The sequence below is a fragment of the Bos grunniens genome, chromosome 1 (assembly GCF_055505025.1).
Source record: "Bos grunniens cultivar Pamir isolate PY7600 chromosome 1, Bosgru_T2T1.0, whole genome shotgun sequence".
Classification (NCBI taxonomy): domain Eukaryota; kingdom Metazoa; phylum Chordata; class Mammalia; order Artiodactyla; family Bovidae; genus Bos; species Bos grunniens.
In genome coordinates this window covers 20,305,725-20,331,056 of record NC_141165.1, presented here as the reverse complement: position 1 = coordinate 20,331,056, position 25,332 = coordinate 20,305,725, and the positions used below count along the sequence as shown (strand labels likewise).

The window sequence follows — 25,332 nt, the reverse complement described above, 5'->3', positions numbered from 1 at the left end:
TATTCTTTGGAACTCAGCATTCAGATGGGTATATCTTTCCTTTTCTCCTTTGCCTTTAGCTTCTCTTCTTTTCTCAGCTATTTGTAAGGCCTCCTCAGACAACCATTTTGCCTGTTTGCATTACTTTTTCTTGAGGATGGCCTTGATCACTGTTTCCTGTACAATGTCACAAATCTATGTTCATATTTCTTCAGGCAATGTATCAGATATAATTCCTTGAATCTATTTGTCATTTCCTCTGTATAATCATAAGGAATTTGATTTAGGTCATATCTGAATGTCTAGTGTTTCCCTTGCTTTCTTAAATATAACTCTGAATTTTGCAATAAGGAGTTTATGATCTGAACTACAGTCATGAATTAGGTATGAACGACTTTCAACAAAGAAATGAAGGAAGACTAATATAATTTTACAAAATAGTTCAGGAGTGAGAGGGAGTAAAGGAAATAGAGTAATAGGTGGAAATTATTAGTTTGAGAAAATTGGGATTGAAGAGAGTGATATGGAGCAGGCCCTTGATGGTGCTCTTAATAGAAAAGGGGACAGAGCCAGAGCAGAGGAAGAAAATGAAGCTAAGAGTTTCATGGAGGTCCAAGGGGACTGTAGGAGTGAGATCATGTATTTGAGGAGAGGAGTTAGGTTGCTCAAGGAGGAACATGTTTTCCTGAAGAACAGTAGGAAAGGCAGGTTAAAGCTACTGAGATATTTTGAGGCAGTGACCGGAGAACATAAGAGAGTTTTCAGTGGATTATTTTGTTATTCTTAGGACATCTCATGAAAATTAGAGAAGCAAAGATGGAATTAGAAGTTGGATAAAATCAATAAGACCTTCCTGTAGAAAATAGGAAAAGAGTCCAGTAAGGATGAATACATTTATCATGTAGCATTGAAAGATACAGCTGAGTTTGGACTAGAAATGTCAACGTTCATAGTTTGAAATGGTGACAGTTGGTTTCATTCAGCTCCATTCAGCAAATCAGAATGCAGAAACTGTGTGCTTGGTTTGACCTAGGGGTGTGTATTGGTGAGGTGGGAAGGGTGTGGGTAGGGCCATTTTTATGACTGTCAGAATTGCCTAGATTGAGGACAGGAGTGGAGTGATGAGTGAGCTGGGGTTTACCAAAGCACGTTCCCAATGTCATTAATGAATGATAAGACATGTTTTAAGAAACTGATGATGATGAAGAGGATGAGAAAAGGTATAGTAATCACACAGTCTCATCTCTGGGGGAGGAGGGGTGCTGGAAGGCATATCATTGAACAAGGACTCTAAATGGCAGTGGGGAAACAGGAGAATGCCAAGGTGACTATGCTGGAAACAGAGGCTAAAGACACAGACACAGTGGTATAAATATATGAATATATAGTCAATGAGTGTTTACAGTGCAGTTACATTCGAGGCTCATTCATAGCTTCTCTCCCCCTTTTATTGAACAACTAGGCCCAGACATATGGAAATCAGGCTAGGTATGGAAGATGGAACATTTATTCAATTAGCAAATGTTGATTAAAAGCACCAGGTTCTAGACGTTGCTTACTGACTGAAGGTTCAAGGAAGATTAAGGTATGGATCCTGCCTGAAAGAGACTCATGACTGAATCTTGGGGATGTGTCTATGTGCTACGGATTCTCAACTTGACAAAGCTTATGAGGGGAAACTAAAACTTCCTACCAGTAAATCTCTTTCTTATCAGATAACTGGAGTTGGAGGTTGAGGTGGGGTTGGGAGAGTGCTAGTAAGGAGAGTCCAAGTGTATTAGTAAGATTTTGGAATTAAGCATTTTCAAAAAAATTTTTATTATTTTTAAGTAACATAGTATGGAACTTAGACTTATAATGAGTTTCCCAGAAAAGGCTCTGATTAATATAGTTGATATGACAATGAAGTTAATTAGGTCTACTAGCACTAGTGAAAACATTACTCATAGGAATAAATAGAATTTCATAGATGGAAATACTCTAATGAGTAGGCTTGTCAGGCATTTTGTACACACAATGTATGTCCTATTGATGGTTTTGTACTGCTTCCTCTACTGGATTTATCAGGGTACTGTTAATGTCTTTGAATTTAGCTTTTTTTTTTTTTAATAAATGATAAGAATTTAGTAGTTAGGGCTATTTATCAAATTTATCTAGGTATCCTGTACTTTTATTTGCTAAATTTGAAGGTCCTTGTAAAGAGTCATTCAACCCCTACAACCTTCCAAGTGGGCACCCACCCCAATGGACACTTTCCGTCCCAGAGATTTCCCAACATTGAACACTATCTTCCTGAAATATTTACCTGCTGCCCCTCACATCACTCTTTGAGACCATATAGAACAAATTGAATCCTTTTTCCTTAAAGCAGTTCAAATATTGAATTCACTTTGTTGGAGACCACCTCATGTAACAAACTTTTTATGACTTAAAACCAGTGGTGTTCTGCTAAACTGGATTAAAAAAAAAAAAAAACAAAACCCAAAACAAAACTCCAAATTGCGGTAAACATTGACTTCTGTGTCCCACATGACACCATGACCAATTTCAAATAGCCAGAGTGAAGTCACTGAACTCAAAGTGGGAAAGTGAGACATAACTTTCCACTCTTCAGATCTGTGTGAGCTAACTCCAGCACACCAATCCCTACATTTTCTTTTTATTAACATGTTTTGCTGCTTAACTGTGTTTCACTCTACTTGGGTATGGGTTTGCTGATGTTTTTGTTTTAAGGAAAAGAATTCTACAGACATACTGTAGGTAGATTTGATAAGAAGAGGTGACAGACAGTTGTGGAAAATGAAGAGAGAGAATCTGATAACTCCCAGGGTACTAGGTATTGCTGCCAGTCAAGATAGAAAGAGTAGGTTCAGGGAAGAAAGGTAACTAACTTATATATTCATGGGCAAATATTTATTGGGCACTAATCCATGTCATGGAGAAGGCAATGGCACCCCACTCCAGTACTCTTGCTTGGAAAATCCCATGGACGGAGGAGCCTGTTAGGCTGTAATCCATGGGGTCCCTAAGAGTCTGACACGACTGAGTGACTTCACTTTCACTTTTCACTTTCATGCATTGGAGAAGGAAATGGCAACCCACTCCAGTGTTCTTGCCTGGAGAATCCCAGGGACGGGGGAGCCTGGTGGGCTGCCATCTATGGGGTCGCACAGAGTCGGAAACGACTGAAGTGACTTAGCATAGCATAGCAGTTCATGTCAAGCACAGTCACTTCTGGTTGCTGAGGACCAATACATGAGAAAATACCACAAATAAAAATCCTTGCTCTTGTGGGGATGACATTTTATCTCATTAAAATTGGCCACTTGAAGGAAACCTATGGCAATCTGTTTGGACCCTCAATAAAGTAACTCCACTGTCCTTTCCAACTTAAAGCAACTAGTACGGTTGATAAGGGCTTTTTTAGCACTTATACCACATCAGTAGAAGAAACCTCCATCCAAACTGATTCCATATGCTCTCAACTTTTGTAGGGAGCCCTCCCTAGCGCTCCTTTCAGCCTCCTTCCCTCCAAATCCAGGGTTGTTCCTATAGCAACTCTTGGAGTCTTTAGGCATAACCTTTGCTGTTCTGTATAATAAGCATTTCTCTACTTCTCTACTACATTGTAAATTTTCCCAGGTTGTTTCCTTAGCCAGTTCCATCTTAAATAGATGAAGCAGAGCCACCCATCAGTTTAGGCTTTATCTGAAGTAGCAAAGTCCAAACTAAATACACTTTCAATTTAGAACATTAATTTAAACCAGCCAAGTCATTTTACTTTATATTAATATTTTCCTTCTTGTTACATTAAAATTAAACCATAAAACAAAAATAGAGCCTCTAAAATCTGTTCCTCAGGAATTTTATTCTAAGTAAACATACACACAATTTTTAAAGACACCATTTCAAAAGTAATGCTTTTGAATTTCCTAAAATGACTTTACTCATTATTTTACATTTGGCTTACATGCATGAAGGAGAAAGGATATTTGAATGATGGCCCCAAGGCCAAATATTTACTTGGAAAAGAAATAATACAAATAAACACACCAATTGATGTCTTGTGTCAGTCAGTCAACCCATGACCAACTAGGAGAGAGAATGGCTTTAACTCTAGACTCTGGCATCCAGTTGAAACCATCTCTAGAACCTGTTTCATCTTTATGTGTGCTGGTAAAGTAGCATAGTGTTTTCTAGATGTGTTGCATCTGCATGTTGCAAATCTACAGGACTCTAAAGAGTGTTACTTGAATATGATTTCTTCTTTTATAGTAAGTGGTTTCTGCAGGACCTGAGAGTTTGCTTAGGTTTTCTGAAGATACCAGAATTAAAGCCTTACATATTCCTCTTATCCTCAGAACAAATATTACACCTATACTTTCAACATTCCAGTAAGTTTCCCCCTTCTCCCCCCAGGAGGTATGCAGAACATTCTTACATTTCTAACTTTGTTCCAGTTTTGAGGTAGGAGATAGATGGGCCCCTGTGTCGGGAGCAGCGTTAGGCATTACTGACAAAATGGAGGCACGGCCCCAACTCCCCCTCTTTGTCCTGCAGGCACAGACCCGGGATGAAGGAGTTAGGACTTGTGATTCTGACTTGTTTTTTCCTCTCCTCAGCTGAGTTGACTGAAAAGAATATTAAGGTGCTTATTGTTCTTGAGAGGAGCATGAGAAGGCACAAAGCCTTCTGCAGCTGTGCTCAGAGAATAATTCATAAAGTTAATCATTGACATTTGTTCAAGGACTTTTGCAAAAGAGTGTTCCAGGGTGAGCACATAGACCGCAGCTTGAGGCCATGGGAGGGATTGCTATCTGAAGCCTATTTGTGAGGAAAGTGTTTATGGCAAAGGAGTTTGCTGAATTTAGGGCTTAGGAATAATTAAAATACCTAGAAGCTAAAGATTTAAGGAATGTTGTAATGTTAGCATATTCTACTATAGCTTATAGAGATTGGGAACTTTAGAGATATTAATAGCTGGAAGCCATTTTTAAGAAATAGTAAGCTTAGGATACTAGGGGCAAACAGGACTTAGAAAGATAAGAAATGAGCTGAGGTTTGTGGTATGCAGCCCAGACTTCAGTACGAGTTACAGTGTAATCACGAGTTAAAGTAAATACTATTCTGAGAGAACTGCTGAAGCAGAAACTCTGCTTGAAGGACAGCAATGATTTATGGAGACAATAAATTTGGGTGAGGGGAAATTGAAATCATGTCAAACCTCTGACCTAATGCTTTTGTTAAAGTATAAAAAGAATCTTAAGCTTGAAATAGAGTTACACAGTCCAAGAAAATTGAGAGGCTGCGTCATTTCTCGCCGACACCACCCATCTCTTCAGGTTGATTCCCTGGCTGCTGGAGCTGGACTCTGGCACCCCTGGACTGGACAGCTGGTGTATGTCAAATGGAATAAAATTGAAGCTTTAGTCTCACCTAAACACTCCAAGGACAAAGCTAGTGGCAGAAGCTGAGCTCTGCTGACATAAAGATATAAGATGGCCACTCCTGAGGTCAAGGAAAATTTCCATGTCAGCACATGCTTATGAAGGCTCCTTGGGGGTCAAAAAAGGAAGGGTACCACACCATAAAAAGTTTGGACATATCCTCACAGGCTTCTGCAGTGGGATTCATCTTAGTAGAAAGTTGCACATGCATCTTGGGAAGAGTCCTAGGACTGGTCAGGTGTGAAAAAGAAACCCAACATAATTGGCCAAAGGTAAACAAAGACCCAGAAGACCTGTCTTATATAAGGGATTTAAATCACCTCTTTACTGTGCTCCTCCTCATTACAGAGGACTCCCACACCCTTTCCCTGTGGGTGTGTATTTCTGCCTGCTGCTGCTAAGTCACTTCAGTCGTGTCCGACTCTGTGGACCCCATAGATGGCAGCCCACCAGGCTCTGCCGTCCCTGGGATTCTCCAGGCAAGAACACTGGAGTGGGTTGCCATTTCCTTCTCCAATGCATGAAAGTGAAAAGTGAAAGGGAAGTCGCTCAGCCATGTCCAACTCTTAGCGACCCCATGGACTGCAGCCTACCAGGCTCCTCTGCCCATGGGATTTTCCAGGCAAGAGTACTGGAGTGGGGTGTCATTGCCTTCTCCGTATTTCTGCCTAGCTTCTCACTTATATAAACTACTTCTCTGTGTGCTCTCCCATTGGTTGTGCTAATAAACTTTGTACCTGTTTTTTAAATTTTTGCCTCCTTGAAACATTCTTGCTTTCAAAGGAGGGGAAGAGCCTGGGAATTTCACCCGTTGCCTCTAGTCCCTGTTGGTCTAGTGGTTAGGATTCCTGGTTTTCATCCAGGCTACCGAGGTTCAATTCCTGGGCAGAGAACTAAAGTTGATTTCTCTTCAGGACTGTTCACTACTGTTTCTCTAAGATCAGTCTGATGCTTGTTTCCTGAATTCCAATTCTTTGATCCCAAGTAAATGTTTTCTGCTTGATTACTGCTTCCTCGGTTTATATAGGTTGACAAGGTTTATGGCAGGTAGAGGCAGAGCCCAGTGAAGAAATAGGAGTTTCCTGAAGTTGAGGTCTCTGAAACATACAATTATCACCCAAACCCTATTTCCCTCAAAGATGGGGGTGAAGCCAGTTTATAGTCTCAAAGCACCATCCATCTGGAAAAAAGATGTTCTGCCTTCTCTGCAGAGCTCTGCATTCACCCTAATTGATAATGTCCTCAGTACCTTTATGGTTTCTTATGGCACACTCCATGGACCAGTCTTGGGAGATAACGGGGGCAACCAGCTCAACAAACTTCGCCAAAGGGCAGCTGGGGGTGCAGCCAGGTAGCGTGAGGGGATGTGGTTCATATCGCGTCTCATTCCGATAGTACATCTCTACGAAGTATTCTCTGGTGGAGAAAGGTGGAGGGAATAGAGGGAAGAACTCTGTTAGATCTGTGCTGTTGACCTGCCATTGAAATTCTTTCTACCTGGTCTGTACCATGTCAGTTGAAGGACTAGTGGAAGAATTTAGGGGAATGAGTAGATATTAGCCAGTTTAGCTGTGGGAAGAGGGAGACTGGGGCAGGTGGGCCTGATTGGGAGGGTGGAAATGGGAAAGCTGGTTTGTTAGATGACCAGGGGCATGTGAGGTGGGACCTGGGATGCTGAGTTAGAGAAGGAGCTGAGACACAATGGTTGAGGGACTTGGGGGTGATTTGGTGAACCTTCAGGTAAGAAGTAGGGCACAGGTGGGATGTTGGGGTTTCTTTCTCCTATTCTGTCCCTTTCGTGCTTCTGATTTGCTCTGTCCTTTTCTCCTTTTTTCTCTCTCAGTATTTCTTTCAGTCTTCCCGCTGAATGAATGTATCTTCCCTGTCCTTAACCAGGCCAGAAACATGAAACTGAATAATATATATAAGAAAAACTAGCAGCATGACATCTGGTCCCATCACTTCATGGCAAATAGAAGGAGAAAAAGTGGGAGCAGTGAAAGATTTTCTCTTCTTGGGCTCTAAAATCACTGTGGATGGTGACTGCAGCCATGAAATTAGAAGACGACTACTTCTTGGAAGGAAAGCTATGACAAACCTAGACAGTATATTAAAAAGCAAAGACATCACTTTGCCATCAAAGGACCATACAGTCAAAGCTATAGCCTTTCCAGTAGTCATGTAAGGCAGAACGCCAAAGAATTAATGCTTTTGAACTGGTGGTGCTGGAGAAGACTGGTGCTGGAGAAGACTCTTGAGAGTCCCTTGGACTGAATGGACATCAAACAGATCAATCCTAAAGGAAATCAACCCTGAATATTCATTGGAAGGACTGGTGCTGAAGCTGAAGCTCCAATACTTTGGCCACCTGATGTGAAGAACTGACTAATTGGAAAAGACCCTCATGCTGGGAAAGATTGAAGGCAGAAGGAAAAGAGGGTGACAGGATGAGACAGTTGGATGGCACCACCAATTCAATGGACATGAACTTGGGCAATCTCTGGGAGATAGTGAGGGACAGGGAGGCCTGGTGTGCTACAGTCCATGGGGTCACAAAGAATTAGACATGACTTATCGAATGAACAACAACAACAACAAATATACTTGACTATACAGCAAGACATAAAAATGATACCTCTGAAAGAGAGGGTGAGTGTATACTTAAGTCCTTACTTCTGCTGATGTTGGGGCGGGCTCTCCCACTACTTTATTTCATAAAACAATATATTGCTTAAGGAAGGACCACTGTCCCAAACCAACCTTGTAAAGCTAGTACAGGATCCCTGTAGAAGTCACCTGCCAAAGAGACAGGAGAGAAGATCCTTTTTGGGATAGTAACCACAGAACTGCAACTTTTGGATGTTGTTACGAGCAAGTCTTTTGAAAAACATCACTTTAAGAAACCATATGTGTGCTAAGTCGCTTCAGTCATGTCCAACACTTTGAGACCCTATGGATTGTAGCCTGCCAGGCTTCTCTGTCCACAGGGATTCTCCAGGCAAGAATACTGGAGTGGGCTGCTGTGCCTTCCTCCAGGGGATATTCCCGAACCAGGGATCAAACCTTCGTCTCTTATGTCTCCTGCTCTGGCAGGTGGGCTCTTTACCACTAGTACCACCTGGGAAGCCCAAGAAGCCATATAAAAAGTAGTAATTACAAATATTCACTTATATGTTCCTAAAAACTCCTCTAATATTGTATGAATGAGTACATATATCTTGTATAAATTTTTCAGTGACAGTACCTTTTATCTCACGGTAATATGGCAAAGAGGACTAATAGTTCATCAAAATTCATGATTTTCTTTCCATCAAATAAGGTTGCAGCTGAGAAGTGAATACACTTCCCAGACTCCCCTGCACTTAAGAGGGACCAAGTGACTAATTTTAGCGAGTAGAACTGATATATTTTTCTTCTGGGCTAAGGTGCTTGATAAGCAGTTTGCCTTCTTCACCCTCTGATTCTTTTCTACATGCTCTCTGCAGATGAGGAGGGCACTTTTGAAAACCGTAGGTCCAAAAGATGGAAGCCCCCAGTTCACAAATCACCACGTGTGAATCACACCAAGGATGAGTCACTTCCTGTTGGCCAGGAACATCTACATTGGACTGTTAGATGAATGAGAAAGAAATCTTCATTGAGTTAAGCCTCTGAGATTTGAGGTTCATTTGTGCAGCAGCCAAAATTACCCTTATAATTAATATATTTGGAAAATATTTTTAGGAGACTTAAAATTGGCTTGAGTGGTAAGATACAAGTTAAGGTGCATACAGAGAGTTTGAATAAAAGTATTTCGTAAAATACGAAAGTGAGAAGAAGCACTATTTTTTAACTTAGTGAATTATTTTATATATGATTTTAAGTTTATGTACTTAACCAAAAAATAGAATATTTTTAGAATATATTTAGCTACCTTATCTACAGCCTTAAAAGTTTGTCTGTTTAATGTAAATAAAAATCTAAAAATTTTATTTTTCTCTTTATTTTCTAATATGGATAAAGTGGGATCACCTTACACTCAGGATCACCTAATTTGCAGGTATATACTTTATACCTGTATTTGCTAACTTGGATTCTCCTTGCTCTTAATTTAAAAGTAAGCATGTTTAACTTTTGATACTCCTCTAGAGTGTTAAAAAATCCCAATATAACAACAAATTTGACTTCTCACCTGTGAGTGACCCTTGGTTACTTTTTTCTCTATAGGTAAGCGTCTCTCAGATAAAAAATGCCCCAAACTTGATTCATAACGTGAATTTATTCAAGCTATTCAGTGAGACAAAATGCTGCAGCACCCTAAATAAACACAAGCTCAGGACTACTGGGTGCAGAAACCAGGGAGGAGAGGCCAAGAAAAGTGGGTAGTTTCTTTTGTCATATCCCAACGTGACAGTGCCTATTCCTAGAGTTGATCCTGGAATGTGCACTGGATTTATTAACTCTGTGCCTGTAGCCAGTCTTCAGAGCGGAAGTCTTTTGCAGGGCTTTTTAATGACAGAGCACTTGATGTCCATGTCTTTGCATTCCCATTTTTGGCCCTGTTTGGATTTTCTCCATGTTATGGGCATCATCTCTCCATTCTGACTCTAGGTATTTGAGAGCAAAGCTTGCTAAGACCACATTTTAGTTCTCTCTTTATGCTTGGCACCCAGTTAGAAGTTCAACAAAGAATGAACATACTTTTTCCCTAGCTGCAGAACTCACTTTCTTTGTAAGCAGTGAAGATTTTGGTTGCGAATGGGCCTCTATGTTGCTACTTTCCTATTCTGCAAATTCAGGTAGCCAGAAACCTACAGCCAGGACTACCAAATTTGCCAAAAGAAATGCAGGATACCTTGTTATTAAGAATTTCAAAATGGCAACACTGAACTGTTAAACCAAGCATAGGCTCTTCCGAGCACAGGGCCTTATATAACTGCAGTCAGATGGTCCTGACTGCAGCTATTGTGAATGCCTTGAGGGGAGAGCAAAATGCACCTCCCCAGCTAACCCTGAAATAAAACTCATGAGCCCCTGCTCTAATTCAGTTCTTGCACTGTGATTATTCCATCAACAATATCCATGATGTCTCTTTTTCCCAACAAGAATGCCAGTGTCACAGCAGACACAAATTTTTGCTATGACCTTGGCTAGGTGGCCAACTCTTTCTGGTTTGCCCAGGGCTTTACCGGTTTTAACAATGAAACTTATATGTTCTGGGAACCCCTCCAGTTCTGGGTAAACTAGGACATTGGTCTCTCTGACCGTGGCCTTTCTAGTGGGCTTCAGCCAAGCCTTGGTCAGCTGGGGAGGGCCACACCAGATTGCAAAGTAGTGGACACTATGCAGAGGAATACTTTAAGAATCCTACCTGGTGGATATGAATAACCATAAGTTTCATGGATATGTTTGAAGTCTTTAACTGAAAGAACATTATTTGTAACCAGCAACAAACGATTTTTTCTTGATATCTTCTACCACCCTGTGTTTTACAAGGGAACAGTGTAATATCCACATCCTTCTTAGAATACCTTAATCTTTTTTTTAAAAAACATAATTTCTGTCGCTGATAGGGGGTGGTTCTATCAAATTTTTCATCTACTGTGTCTGTACGTGATTTCCCAATTAAAGTCTTTATGAAAATAAAGAAAAAAGGAGACATGACTAAGCAAAGATACGGTTACCATTCTTCCCCCGAATAAAAAACCAAACCAACCAAATAGACAAGACAACCCTTAAGTCAATAATAACACTAATGATCGTAATACCTGGTTTCCAGTGGTATTAATTTTGAGAAACACCGCTTAGACACTTACCCATCCTGGAAGTACAATTCCATCATGTGGCAGGACGCATAGGGAGGAAGGATTCCGTTGTAAACATCTAGCGCCATCTGCAGGCCACTTACAGTAGTGTCATGCTACAGAGATTTTGAAACAAACATTTTTTATTTCATCTCTGTTTCAAATTTACATTCACTAGAGAAGGCAATGGCAACCCACTCCCGTACTTTTGCCTGGAAAATCCCATGGGCAAAGGAGCCTGGTAGGCTACAGTCCATGGGGTCACTAAGAGTCGGACATGACTGAGCGACTTCACTTTGACTTTTCACTTTCAGGCATTGGAGAAGGAAATGGCAACCCACTCCAGTGTTCTTGCCTGGAGAATCCCAGGGACGGGGGAGCCTGGTGGGCTGCCATCTATGGGGTCGCACAGAGTCGGACACGACTGAAGCGACTTAGCAGCAGCAGCAACAGGTGTGTAACAAGCACTTACAGAGTACCATGGTGGTTTCTGATCCAACTAAATTTCCCATAACCCCAGTGATTTAAGAAGTAGAGAGGGAAAGGATGAATTTTGATTGTGCATCTCCTTGGTGCTAGGCAATGAGATTTACATACATACAAGTATTTCCTTTAAAAAGATGAAGAAACTGAGACCCAAAGAAATGAAGTAACTTGGGCAGAATTCCCTGGTGGTCCAGTGGTTAGGACTCTGCACTTTTGATGCCAAGGGCTTGAGTTCAGTCCCTGATTGGGGAACTAAGATCCCACAAGCCATGTGGTACAGCCAAAAAGAAAAAAAAGAGGGGGGGAGGGGACGGAATTAAGTAGCTTACTTTATGTCATACATCTTCAAAATGGCAGAAAGTAAATCTGAGTCAAGTCTTCTGATTTTGTCCTATGCCTACCCCGTAGAACATATCTCTGTTTTAGTGTGTTTCATTGATTTTCATTTAATTTTAAAATAACTTGGAATACATTAATGCTAAATTATATTTGTTTTCCATAGATTAATATCATCTGTGATTTTAAAGTTGGGGAAGAATATATAAGGTTACAAACATTTATACAGAATAAAATGTAAAGAAGTAGAGAGTGTAGCTTAAAATAATTGCTAAAGTTTTACTTTAGAATAGCCAGAAGGCATGGGAGACTGGTTTTCAATTCCAGTTTTGCCATTGATTAGCTATCTAATCTTAAGAAATTCTTAATTTTCATATCTATAAAATGGGCCCAACATTTGGTTACCTAAACTATATGGCAGTGTTTACATACTCCAAAGGGGTTAGAACCAATTCACTAGAGGAAAAAAAGGAGTTACAGATTTATGACTTGCCAGAAGTCATACAACAAGTTACAATTAGAAACCAGAAAACCTGAAACTATCAACAAATTTCAGGCCTGTCTTTCTCTAAGAGGCACTACACTTTGTTTCCTCCATGAAACTTTTCTCTACTCTGTACCATTTAGAACCCCAGATAATAAACTCTGCTTTATCTTTAATTGCTTCTTTCATCTTCTTGCAGAATGACACCAGCCAGACCACGTCTGAGAAATCCTCTGTCCTGCAGAAATGGGTGGGAGCCTGACCCAGCCCTCCATGTCCTGTTTACCGGCTCATCCCAGACTCCATGGACACCCATTTCAGTGCACGGTACATCCCTGGAATTCTCCTCTTTTCCTGGCTGCTGCTTCAACATGGATGTCTTTTCTGAGATCTCACTCTCTTTCCTTTCTGCACCCAAATATAACTCTGACTTCAAGTTGGAGCTTTCCTTCCCCCTTTTTTTTCTATCACCTCTGCCATCTGAAGATTCCTACTTGGATGTTGCTGGCACTTCAAACCCAATTGTCTAATCAGTATATTCACCTGGACCATGACCACATCTGTTAATAGTTCTACCCTCCTTCCAGTCATCAACGTTTGAAACACCACCTTCATCCATGGCTTAACTTCCATACCACTGTCCTCCACCCACATTCCAGTCCATCACCAAGTCCTGTACACTCAGCTTTTCTTATAACCTTTCTACTTCTTTTCCTTTGTTATTTTGCCTCTAATTTTAGTTTGGAACAGAAATGATGTTTCCTTTCTCTGAGGCACTAATTCATTGTCTCGTGTGACATTGCTATTCTGCTATGCTGGGTGTTTATATGCTTACTTTTTTTGTCAGTGAAAAAAGTCAAAGTTGCTCAGTTGTGTCCGACTCTTTGTGACCCCATGGACTATACAGTCCATGGAATTCTCTAGGCCAGAATACTGGAGTGGGTAGCCTTTCCCTTCTCCAGGGGATCTTCCCAACCCAGGGATCAAACCCAGCTCTCCTGCACTGCAGGTGGATTCTTTACCAGCTGAGCCACAAGAGAAACCCAAGAATACTGGAGTGGGTAGCCTATCCCTTCTCCAGTGGATCTTCCCAACCCAGGAATCAAACCTGGGTCTTCTGCATTGTATGTGGATTCTTTACCAACGGAGCTATCAAGGATTAGACTGTAAATCCCTTGAGACCCAGAATTATATATTTCACTAAAAAATTTTGAACATCTGATAAGGAAATGATGATGAAGAAGTTGAGGCCCCTCCTGAGAGAGCTCACACACTTGAACAGATGTTGAATGGAGACAGAATACTTACTGCAGAATACATAATGAGTTTTCTGCGGTTTGATGGCTGAGTTGCACTCTTCATGTGATTGAGGATTTCATTGATCAGGACACCTTTATGAAGATAGATCAACAATGGAGCTGAACCAAATGTGGGCTTATATTTCAGTCCATAAGCTTTTTGCTCATTTGTATAGAGAGTCTCTCTGCCAGGATTCTCAAGACTTAAGAAGGGAGGGCAAGAACTCATTTTGCTGGAGCATCTGCTATGTGCTGCTGCTGCTAAGTCGCTTCAGTTGTGTCCAACTCTGCGACCCCAGAGATGGCAGCCCACCAGGCTCCCCCGTCCCTGGGATTCTCCAGGCAAGAACACGTTTGAAACACCACTAGAGTGGGCTGCCATTTCCTTCTCCAATGCATGAAAGTGAAAAGTGAAAGTGAAGTCGCTCAGTTGTGTCCAACTCCTAGCGACCCCATGGACTGCAGCCTTCCAGGCTCCTCTGTCCATGGGATTTGCCAGACAAGAGTCCTGGAGTGGGTTGCCATTGCCTACTCCGCTGCTATGTGCTAGTAGCATGATTTACATGCATTATTTACTGAATCCTGACTTCTATTCCCCATTCAGAGGTTAGGAAGTTGAGGCTCAGAGCCATTAAGTGACTCACTCACTGGGGAAGGAGAGCTGGATTGGCACATTCAGATTTGATTCTACCAGATTTTGTTAAAACTCAAGTTAGGAGGTTGATGAACTTGGAAGGAATTTCAGATGGCTTTTTCCGGATAGTTGTTAGCCAGTGCTCTGCTCAGGGCAGGTCTGAAATGACAGTGCAGCATACACCTCTCTGTCTTCATCCCTCTAGTAGCCACACCTGGGTGAAGCCAGGGGAGAAAGCAGCTCTGTGGATCTCTGCACAGGGCACGGACTGTGTTCTGTGGACCATTGCTCCAGGTTACACTAGGTTTCACTATTGGGAGGCAGCCAGAACCTTCAGATTTCATCTAGGTCTCCAACTGTTGACAGTAGAGGAAGTTTGCCCTTTGCCCCTGTTGCTCCTAAGGTGGTAAAAGGCAAACAGACACAGAGCAGAGTCTCCATCTTCTCAGCAGACACTGATGCTGAAGGCACCTGTGATGCAGGTGTTGTTCTGAGGAGGTGCTGCCTCAGGGGCTTCCACACCATCTCCTGAGGACTCCTTGTGTCTTGTTGGTCATCTGTCTACACTGCCTGTGGTCTCCTCCCTTGAAGATGACCAGTTTTCTTTTGTAATGAGCAGGGCATTGATGTTAACAGATTGATTATAATCCTAGACTGTATGGTCCACTTTGTGAAACACACACTGAACAGCTACCACAAGTCAATTAGACTGGACTTCCCTGGTGGCTCAGATGGTAAAGCATCTGCCTACAGTGCGGGAGACCTGGGTTCGATTCCTGGGTCAGGAAGATCCTCTGGAGAAGGAAATGGCAACCCGCTCCAGTACTCTTGCCTGGAAAATCCCATGGACGGAGGAGCGTAGTAGGCTACAGTCCATGGGGTTGCAAAGAGTCGGACACGACTGAGCAACTTCACTTCACTTCACTTCCTGTCCTCAAAAATCTCATAAAACAGTGAGAAGAGACTGTGGCATTGGTCTGTGTACCACCATAAGGACAAAGAGGAATGAACTAAGGAGGGAGATGATCGGCATCTGTGGCTGCTGGGACATCTTTAACTAGGAATGGAGGGAGCTAGAGGCTACATCTCCCATAGGTCTGTATTCCTCTGCCTCAGGGCAGGTTGGCCTCTGGGAGCCCTTTAGAACTGTGTCTTGAACTTCAGGCCACAATAGAAGTAAACTCTGGCTGAGTTTCTGGGAATGATGATAGGCAGTCACCTTCAATCAGCAATTTGTTCCTTGTCAGTGCTTTTCTGGTGGCTCAGATGGTAAAGAATCCTCCTGCAATGTTGGAGACCTGGGTTCAATCTTTGGGTTGGGAAGATACCCTGGAGGAGGGCATGGCAACCCACTGCAGTATTCTTGCCTGGAAAATCCCCATGGACAGAGGAGTCTGGTGGGCTACAGTCCACAGGATTGCAAAGAGTCAGACACGACTGAGTGACTAAGCATAGCACAGCACAGCATATCTGAAAGGAGATATTCTACACTGACCAACATGCATTCTCTATAACACTTAGCTAATTAACATCAATTAATTAGTTAATGGCTAGACATGGATTTAGTTCAATTAGCAACTTGTTTTGTGTCAGTAGGTGTCTTTGCAGCAGCCTTCAGTGTTGATGATGGAATAGATCAGCTCTTGGTTCTGTAGTGGTTTCCCAGCTTGTCCCAGGAGAAAATAGGGGTAATTGTCATAAGCATCTACAGGCTCTGGCAGGCCAATAGTCAAGTTATATATGAAGGGAAATTGAAGTTCAGAGAGGTTCAGCAACTTGCCCAAGATCATACAACTTGTACACAGAGGGGCTAAGTTTCTCTGAACTCAGCAGGTCTAGCTTCAAAACCTTTCCTCTTAATTATTAGGCCATACTGTAGCATAAGCTAGCACCCAAGCTCCCTGGTGCATAATTTATTAAACCTGTACACACTGGACAAAATATCATTATTTGAGGATACAAACTTCACTTCTCTCTCTTGGGCTACAGCAGGAGTTGGCAAATTTGTTCTGTGAAAGTTATATGATTTATGCTATTCTCTCAAATCATCCTAGCCTTGCCTTCATTGAAACATGTGTATTACCATATGTGAAATAGATCGCCAGTCCAGGTTCGATGCGTAAGACAGGGATGCATCGGTGCACTGGGATGACCCTGAGGGATGGGATGAGGAGGGAGGTGGGAGGGGGGATCAGGATGGTGGACACATGTACACCCATGGCTGATTCATGTCAATGTATGACAAAAACCACTACAATATTGTAAAGTAATTAGCCTCCAATTAAACTAAATTAATTAAAAAAAAGAAAGAGCAAAAATGTTATGTGATTTAGGCTCTGTGGGCCATGTGTTCCATCACAACCATTCATTCTCAAGTGGAAGCACAAAAGCAGTTAAATATACTGCATAAATGCATGAGTGTGACTGAGCTTCAGTAGCATTTTACTAATAAAAAATAGGTGGCAGCAGACCAGATTTGGCCTGCAGGCTGTAGCTTGCCAACCTCTGGTCTTCAGCAAGAAGCAGTTTCCATTAAAACAAACAGGTACATGCACATGCTCAGTCACTCAGTCGTGTTTGACTCTGTATCCCTGTGGACTGTAGCCTGTCAGGCTGCTCTGTCCATGGGGTTTCCCAGGCAAAAATACTGGACTTGGTTGCCATTTCCTCCTCCAGGGGATCCTCTCAACCCCGGGATTGACTGAGTCCATATCTCCAACCTCTCCTGCATTGGCAGGCAGATTCTTTACCACTGAGCCACATGGGAAACTCTAATACAAACAGGACCAGGCATATATTCCTATATTAGTCTTAGGAATTAGTCTAGAGATTTCTTTGTGTGTGTGTGTGCTGGGGGTGGGGTGGGGTGTTGTAGTGGTGAAGGCAGTGAGGAGGATATTACTGAACAGTGTCACCCTTGAAACCAACTGATGGAACAGAAGTTCTGGCAAAGGTAAGAAGATGCTGGTCAAAGTCCTGATGTTCCCTTGGGACTCTGTCACCAAACTGTTCATGCTTTCTCTGCAGCATTCAGGTGCTTTATAACTCAACAAGTGTATAGTTGACAAATCTCTCTTGCTTTGCCAGATATGAACAATAGGCTGAAATTGTGACTTGGCAGGAATTATGAAGGTAACAACTTCCTGGCTCATTAATAGTACTGAGCTTCCCCTAGAACATAGGACAGGTGTGTGCATATGAGTGCTAGCTTTTGGAGTCTAAGACCCAGAGAATACCTTAGGGAAGGACTCTGATGGAATCTAGTTTAATGCACTCACCAGATGGGGAAACTGAGACCCAGAGAGAGAAGGTGACTTCCCCAAAATGCAATTTCTAGTAGTCAAAGGGAAAAAGTAAAGGAAATATAAGCAAGCTGTTGGGAAAAAAAAAATCTCACATCTTATATTCAGATACAGACCCCTGCATCTATTAATAGATTCTTGTAGATTCCTTCCTGGCTTTCCCTGGCCTTTTGTTCACTGTCTCCTACATCTAGAGAAGTGCTTCTGAAACTTTAATGGGATTTCATTAAAATGTAGATTTAGATTCAGCTGCTCTGGGGTGGGAGATGGAATTCTGCATTTCTTGTCAGAGGCTTGGTGATGCTGACTTTGCTGGCCCATGGATTTCATCTTGAGTAGTGAGGGGATGATTGCCTGAGCCCATCATGACTAGGTTGGGGGAAACAGAGTCCTGTCTTCACCATCTGAAGCATTTGGCCACCATACTGTTGGCCCCTGCTGGGTCAGGAATGAGACCTGGTACTTGTGTGGTCAAGGAAGCGCAGCTTCCACCTTCTGTGTCCTTGGTTGTTTGGTATGTAGGACTGAGTTGCATCCTGGGCTCTGTTCCTACACACAGTCCATGTCCTGCCTGCTAATTTTTCCTAAGACACCAAGTTCCAACTATGACTCACCTCTGGGTGCTCTCCCAACCCCAAGGAAGGGCTGAGTCCTGCTGTCATGCCCTAAGCTTGGAGTGAGGACTTGTACATTCCATCAAGTCTCCCTCTGTGTCTTGCAACCAGGTCTCTGTAACAGCAGGCCTGCAGACTGACCATTTGTTTATGATGCTCCCCTAAATTCTTGCCCCAAGCACTATGTTCACCTCATATGAAATTACTCCCAACTATCTTGACTTCAGACCTCATTAGCTGTTCTTATTACAGGTTCCTTCACTCTTTATATGAGCTTTTCTAGCTCTTCTCCTGGTTAGTGACTTAAACTCTTTCTCTTGCTCTGCAGCCCTGAGTGAACATCCTTCCAGTCTGGTCCAACCCCTAGGATACTTTGTCTCTGTTTTCTCCTGGAGGTCTGTTGAACTTGTCCAACCTCAAGGTGAATAGGCTCCAACAATGGTGTGGAGTATGTGACTAAGAACATCTCCTGTGGCTTAAAATTTCTTCATTGTTATGACAGCCTGGCACAGTGGACTTCTTCTTGCTCTCCATCTTTAGTTTTAATGTCTATATGAACGACATTTGAACCTGTCATATCCTCTTGGGTCTTGGCCTGCCACTCAGCTGCCCTCAGAGCCTCAGCACCTATCCCTGTCCTGCCTGGTCCTGGCTTCTTTCTTCTACCCACCTGTCCTGATTACAAGGGTTAGGCTATTGTATTAGGATCAGATGTCCTGTTCTACAACAGGTCAAATCCAGCTGAGAAGAGGCATCACTGAAAAGTCAACACCTTTTAACACCAATGAAAAAATTTGAGCAGTGTCATAAACTTGTCAATTGCAATACATATTAATCAACAGGGCATAATCAGCCTGCAAATTACATTGTATTAACTTTAACAGTGGTTACAACCAAGGGTTTCAAGAAAATAGGCCACTTTTGCCTTTCCTCCCACTTGAAAAATTCATCCAGTAAGCCACCAGGCATAATTGACTTTCATGGAACTCAGATACAAAATCCATGATTTTTTGATCTGGAAAGAATGAAAAGTATCATTTAGCATTATCCCAAAGTTTCTGTTTTCCAGCTGGGAAAATTAAGGCCCAGGGTGAATAATTTTGATAATCATATAACACATAATGTTTAACTGTATTAGGTACTATTTGTGCTAAGCCTTTGGAATACATACATTCATTTTCACCCTTAATACTTAAGAAGTGAGTAGTATTATTATCCCCAATTTGCAGAATAGAAGCTGGTGGAATGATTATGTGTCTAATTCAAGGTCACATAGCTGATTAACAGTTGGACCTGTTAATCAGACCAGATCACTCAGCAACAATTCTAATGCACTTCTCTCATTTTTAAAAATACTTACCCCCCTGCAATCTAGATTTTTCTTTCTGCTTATGAATTCCATAGAGGGACAGAAGGGACAATTCTGATATTTCTTTCAACTTAGTCATGGTGTCCTCTGTTGCCCAGGAAGGTAAAGTGAAATTATGAACACCCTGTATCAAAGAAAAAGGAAGAAAATGTGTATTTTATTTCTGACTATCCTCTTTGTTGACTTTTTATCCTCCTTCTCCCATGAGAAGTACTGTGTCCAGCCTTTCTTGGTAGAGAGGGAGAGTTCATGAAAGAGGAAATGAAAGTGAAGTAGCCTACAGAACAATTAAGTGAGAGAGATGTAAAATACCTTAGCCATATTGCAGAATAGCTCAGACTGAACTGTAGTAAGAAAAAAAAAAAATCCCAGACTTGAACCAGAAAATGGGCTCTTGTTTTTATTGAAGACTTTTATAAGACTAAAAAGTCTTCCTTGAAACAGATGCTGATGATACACTGAAAATATTGGGAACGTTGAATGTGCTTTTGGGTCAATGACCTCTAACATGGAAGAGGGCAACAGGTACCATTTATTATCGAGTTGCAATTCTGAAAGTAACTTGCTCCTTAGACACTCACAATGCCCTCAAAGTCAGAAGTGGCTAGGAGTCAGGTGGCTGGTCAGAATTTTGCCCCAAGATTCAGTGAACTGGTTGGGAAAACAGAATTATGGTGGAGCATGATGACTGAGAAAAACACCATGAAACCCTGAAAAAAAATAGTAATTTATCTAGCTACAAAGATTATTTCACATGCATTGTACAGCAAGTGAGAGATTCTTTCCTGATAGATCAATTTTAATAGCCTGGTTCAAATTTTGCTTGTTTATTTCTATATCCAGAAATCAGGTAACTTTTTTCTTTTTATAAAACATTATAAAATCTTTATATAAAATCTTATAAAATCTTTAAATAAAGTATAACAATTGCTTTTTTCATTAAAGTCCATGACAGGAACCCAGCATTTCTAAGTGACTGAAAAATAACTGGCGTGGCACAGAAAAGCAATTTTGCTTACAATTTTCTAAAGGGTGAATACGTAACTAACAGAGAGAAGCCAAAATTCTGAAGTTAATATAAATAAGTCTTGACTTATATTTCAATGTCAAACGCTATGTAATATATCTTATACAAGCAAAGGAAAATGTATTCATCTGTTTCAAAATAGGCATAAGTCATCAAATCAGATTTCATGTTAATCTTTGGTATTTTTATGTTTACCTCACAAAATAAAGGGTCGTAGACTTTACTCCAAATTCCAAGAAGATCCTGGTCATGGTATCCTGTAAGTTTTGGCAAGACTTCTATAAAATCCTGAGACACACACAGAGGTAAAAAATTTTTATATTAGGGTTTCTCAACTTGAGCATTATTGATGTTTGGGCTACACAGTTCTTTTTTGTGGGGCTGCCCTGTGCACTGTAGGATGTTCAGCATCCTACCCTCTAGAGGCCATATCACCCCTAGTCTCTCAGTGGTGACAACCCAAAATGTCTCCAGATACTGACAAAGGGTCCCTGTGAGGCAAACTTGCCCTCAGTGGGAGCTACTGTTCTTCACATACAAGTACACCAGTAATACTGGCTATACTAATGCCAACCCAAAGATTTTTACAAACACTAATTATTTCTCATTTTTACATTAAACATTGTGGGTATGTGCTGGCAGTAGCCACATGCTCCTGGTGTGTCCTGGGATCAGACTGAGGTGTACTGCCTCAAATTCATTTTGGAAATAGGTGAAGTATAACTCATATGTAAATGAGTGGAAGGTGAGAAAGGAAACCATGGTCAAAGAACCCCAGGAAAACACAACAGAAACGGGACCTAGTTCTGGCTATAAGTGTGAGATTTGGATGGGATGCAAACATTTCTCCAGGTTCTGTATTGTTCTTAGATTGTCATGGCAATGAGACCCATTGGTCAGCTATCTATTCAATGGATTGACAGAAATTTCTGGGAAGCCTTTGGAAGATACTGTTTGTCTAGTGCATATATTTTCTAGGAAAATAAAATTTGTCAATATTAACCGAAATGAATTTCCATAAAATAAACAGAAATAATTATTAAAGAGCCCCCAACTTCCCCCAACAAAACAAAGTGAAACAAATCTTCAGGGCCAGATTATTTTATGGGGAAATTCTATCAAGCTTTTCAAGCGTAAGTTATTCTAGTCTTATTTTAACTAGTCTGAAGCATATGAAGAAAAAAAAACTTCCAAAAAATTTTTGTAAGCATTGATACTGACAAAGCCTGGTTAGAAAAGAAAACTATAGTCTGAAGTTACTTTGGATATCAATGCAAAAGGTCTAAGTAAACTCTTAACAAATAATTCAGTATCATACTAAAAAGAAAGAGTCTTGAATCTAGACATGTAAAGATGGTTCAGTAGTAGTAATCTATGAATATAATTAATCTTAGTAATTGACCCGAGAAAAGTAACTTAATTATACTAAAAATGTTGAAAAAACCTTTCAAAAAATTAAATATCAGTACTGAAAAACACTCAAGAAAATAGGAAAGATAACTAACTCCTTAACTTGATAAAAATATCTCTATCTGGTCAAAAGGCCAATATGTTTAATAGGGAAATACTGCTAAAGTCAGGATTAATACAAGAAAGCCCACTACCAATTCTATTATGTAGTACTGGACTGTAAGTACCAGCCAATACAAATAGGCAAAATAAGTCAGAAATACAAATATTGGAAAAGTAGAGGTAAGCCATTATTATTTGTAAATATTATAAACCTGAGACAAACTTAACAGAAAAATCTGTATGAAGAAAACCTTTAAAACGATCTTGAAGATAAGAACAGATAGGAAAATATTCTGTGTTCTTGGAAAGGAAGACTACAAATTTGCAACAAAGTTTCAAATTCTCCCTAATTTATGCATTTAATATGATCTCAATAAAAACTTCCCTGGGCTTTCCTTGGGCTTCCATGGTAGCTCAGCTCCTGCAATGCAGGAGACCCGGATTCAATTCCTGGGTTGAGAAGATTCCCATGGTGAAGGGAATTGGCTACCCACTCCAGTATTCTGGCCTGGAAAATTCCATGGACTGTTTAGGCCATGGGGGTCACAAAGAGTTGCACATGACTGAGTGACTTTCACTTTCACTAAAAACACTGAAAAGGTAAGTGAAAACATAGAAATGAAAACTCAGAAAAAATAGAAAATGTGGAATGTCCAGCCCTTTAGATATTAAAGCATATATAACTTTTAATAATTATAACAGTGTGATTTTGGTTAAAAAAAATGAAAGAATAAGAATAAAAATTCTAGAAATAGACATGTGGGAATTTTAATATAAAATAGTGGGGGAAAAGATGCCCTAGTCAATAAACAGTGACAAAGCCATTAGGTAATCTTCTGGGAAAAAACTTCAGCAGGATAGATACCTCACACCCAATACCAGAACAAACTGTAAATGGATTCAACATGTAAATATAGAAATGAAGCTATAATAGAATTAGAAGCATTGCAGACTTCCTTGCAACCTAGGAGTGGTGAAGGCCTTTCTCAATGTGACTATAAATATACAAATACAGCCGTGTGACAAAACTGTAAACAAGCAGTGTTGTTTTAGTCACTAGGTCACGTCTGACTCTTTTGTTACCCCATGGTCTGTAGCTCGCCAGGCTCCTCTGTCCTTGGGATTTCCCAGGCAAGAATACTGGAATGGGTTGCTATTTCCTCCTCCAGGGGATCTTCCCAGCCCAGTGACTGAACCCGCTTCTTCTGCATTGGCAAGCGAATTTTTTTAACGCTGAACCACGAGGGAAGCCCAAAATGGGCAAACAAAAAGAGGGCCAGAAAAAAATGTTAAAATAGAGAGAGAAAGCTCCTATAACTGTATGAAAAGAAGAAAACCAATACCCAAAATAAAAATGGTCAGCTGATGTGAGCAGAGTAAAAAATACAGAGGGCATTTAACTAGGTGAAGATATCCAAAGCTCACTCATCATAAGAGAAGAATACTGCAGCACAACATTCTATAATAGTGATGATACTGGGCTTTCTTGTCTCAGTCCTGATTTTGGAAGGGATGCTTCTAGTGATATCATCTTTTGTCTATGCACTGTTGGGAATACTGTGGAGAAACAGGTACTATTGTACTTTTCTAAATTGGTAACTTTTGGAAGGATATTTTGATAATATTCAAACTGGCCCAGAATTTCTATTTCTGTATGCCAGTAAATGACACTTTTTTTTTTTTAACCTTATAAGGATGTAGCCTCTTCTGGAATTCTTCTGATATCAAAGTCTCACTCTGAAGTTCTTGAAAACGAGGGCAGTTCCTGAAAGGTAGGTATAGCAACTGAGGAAAAAGAGAAATCATAAGTCTTTTATTAGTTGGAAGAACTAAAGAAGCTGCAGCCATTAGATATAAAGTGACTTGAATAAAATATTCAAATGTGTTTTAAGCTGAATGGAATTCTAAAATTGAGGAAAAAGATAAATGATCTGCAGGTCTTAAATAATAGTTACCCAAAACTCAAAAGCTTTTTTGTCCCTTTCATAAACTTGCCTAAATAAGACTGTGTTATTGCTAAATAGTTTCACTTCTGGTTTCTCTGTGAAATGGTGACTGTTATCTTGCTTCCTTCCAAATCTCTTTCATTTCTAGCACTAGAGACACATCTGTGTCCATGCACTCTCTCTCTCTCTCTTTCACACACACACACACACACACACACACACGAGTATAGAGAAATGAATTAGAGATGCCAGAAAGAATCTTAAGAGATTGATTAATCATTCACTGAAGTAAGTTCTTGCAAATTTGCAGACTGTTAAAATAAGGGCACATACTAAAAACATAGAAAATATATTTGAAAATCTATTATGAGGACAAAGTGATCATCCCTTTAAAGTGAGTTTAAATCTGACAATCCTTTCTATTTTTAACTATAATCTATAGGCTGGTAACTTCCAAGTTCATTTCATTGCTCTTCACTTTCTATCTGAGCTAGTCCTGTATCAGCCCTTGGTGGATATCATTAGTTGAATGTTTATCTTCATCCTCAAATTTGACATTTACAAACTTGAACTCAACCTCTTCATTTTGTATTCTCTCTTCCTTTGTCAGTAGTAAAATTTATCATCCTCTTCATAGACTGACTAATCACTTTTGCCTGTTTACTTCCAAAACATAGTTATTTCTTGAACAATGCAGAGATTATGGCTGCCAACCCTTACACAGTTGAAAATCCGTATAGCTTCAGAGTCCGTATCCACTGTTTCGCATCTGACAGTCTACCTACTGTGGGTTTTGTAGTGCTGTAGTATACATTTATTGAACAAAATGTGTATGTAAGTGGACCCGTGTAGTTCAAACCCACATTGTTCAGGAGTCTATCCAAAATAGACCCCTCTTCTTTTATCTTCATTGTCCCCTCCCAGTCCAGACCACCATAATCCGTGTTTCAACTATTGTAAGGGCTTTCTGTGGGATCACTTTGCATCACAATTCATCCTTCATGCAGCAGTTACACTAATACTTTTTATTTTATTTTTTTAAAGGCTAATATGTTGAAGCCATCAATCAAATCATGCCATTCTGTAGCTTATAACTTTCACCGTCTTTGCATTTT

General features: G+C 40.6%; 1 protein-coding gene across 6 annotated transcripts in view; it reads right to left on the bottom strand.

Annotated features, from left to right (window-relative positions):
- The window catches only part of ACP3 (acid phosphatase 3), a 60,800-nt gene that overhangs the window by 18,966 nt on the left and 16,502 nt on the right, over window positions 1-25,332 (bottom strand). For 2 of the 6 annotated variants that reach the window (XM_086351230.1, XM_086351040.1), the window contains exons 5-10: window positions 23,958-24,056; window positions 20,955-21,047; window positions 19,724-19,856; window positions 13,824-13,906; window positions 11,222-11,325; window positions 6,676-6,842 (exon numbers count right to left, since the gene is read on the bottom strand). In XM_086351230.1, the coding sequence (XP_086207356.1) occupies window positions 6,676-6,842; window positions 11,222-11,325; window positions 13,824-13,906; window positions 19,724-19,856; window positions 20,955-21,047; window positions 23,958-24,056 (679 nt within the window). Of the gene's footprint in view, window positions 1-3,830; window positions 5,373-6,675; window positions 6,843-11,221; window positions 11,326-13,823; window positions 13,907-19,214; window positions 19,379-19,723; window positions 19,857-20,954; window positions 21,048-23,957; window positions 24,057-25,332 lie in introns of those variants that run through there. The other 4 variants (XM_086351137.1, XM_086350951.1, XM_086351405.1 and 1 more) reach the window with 4 other exon arrangements.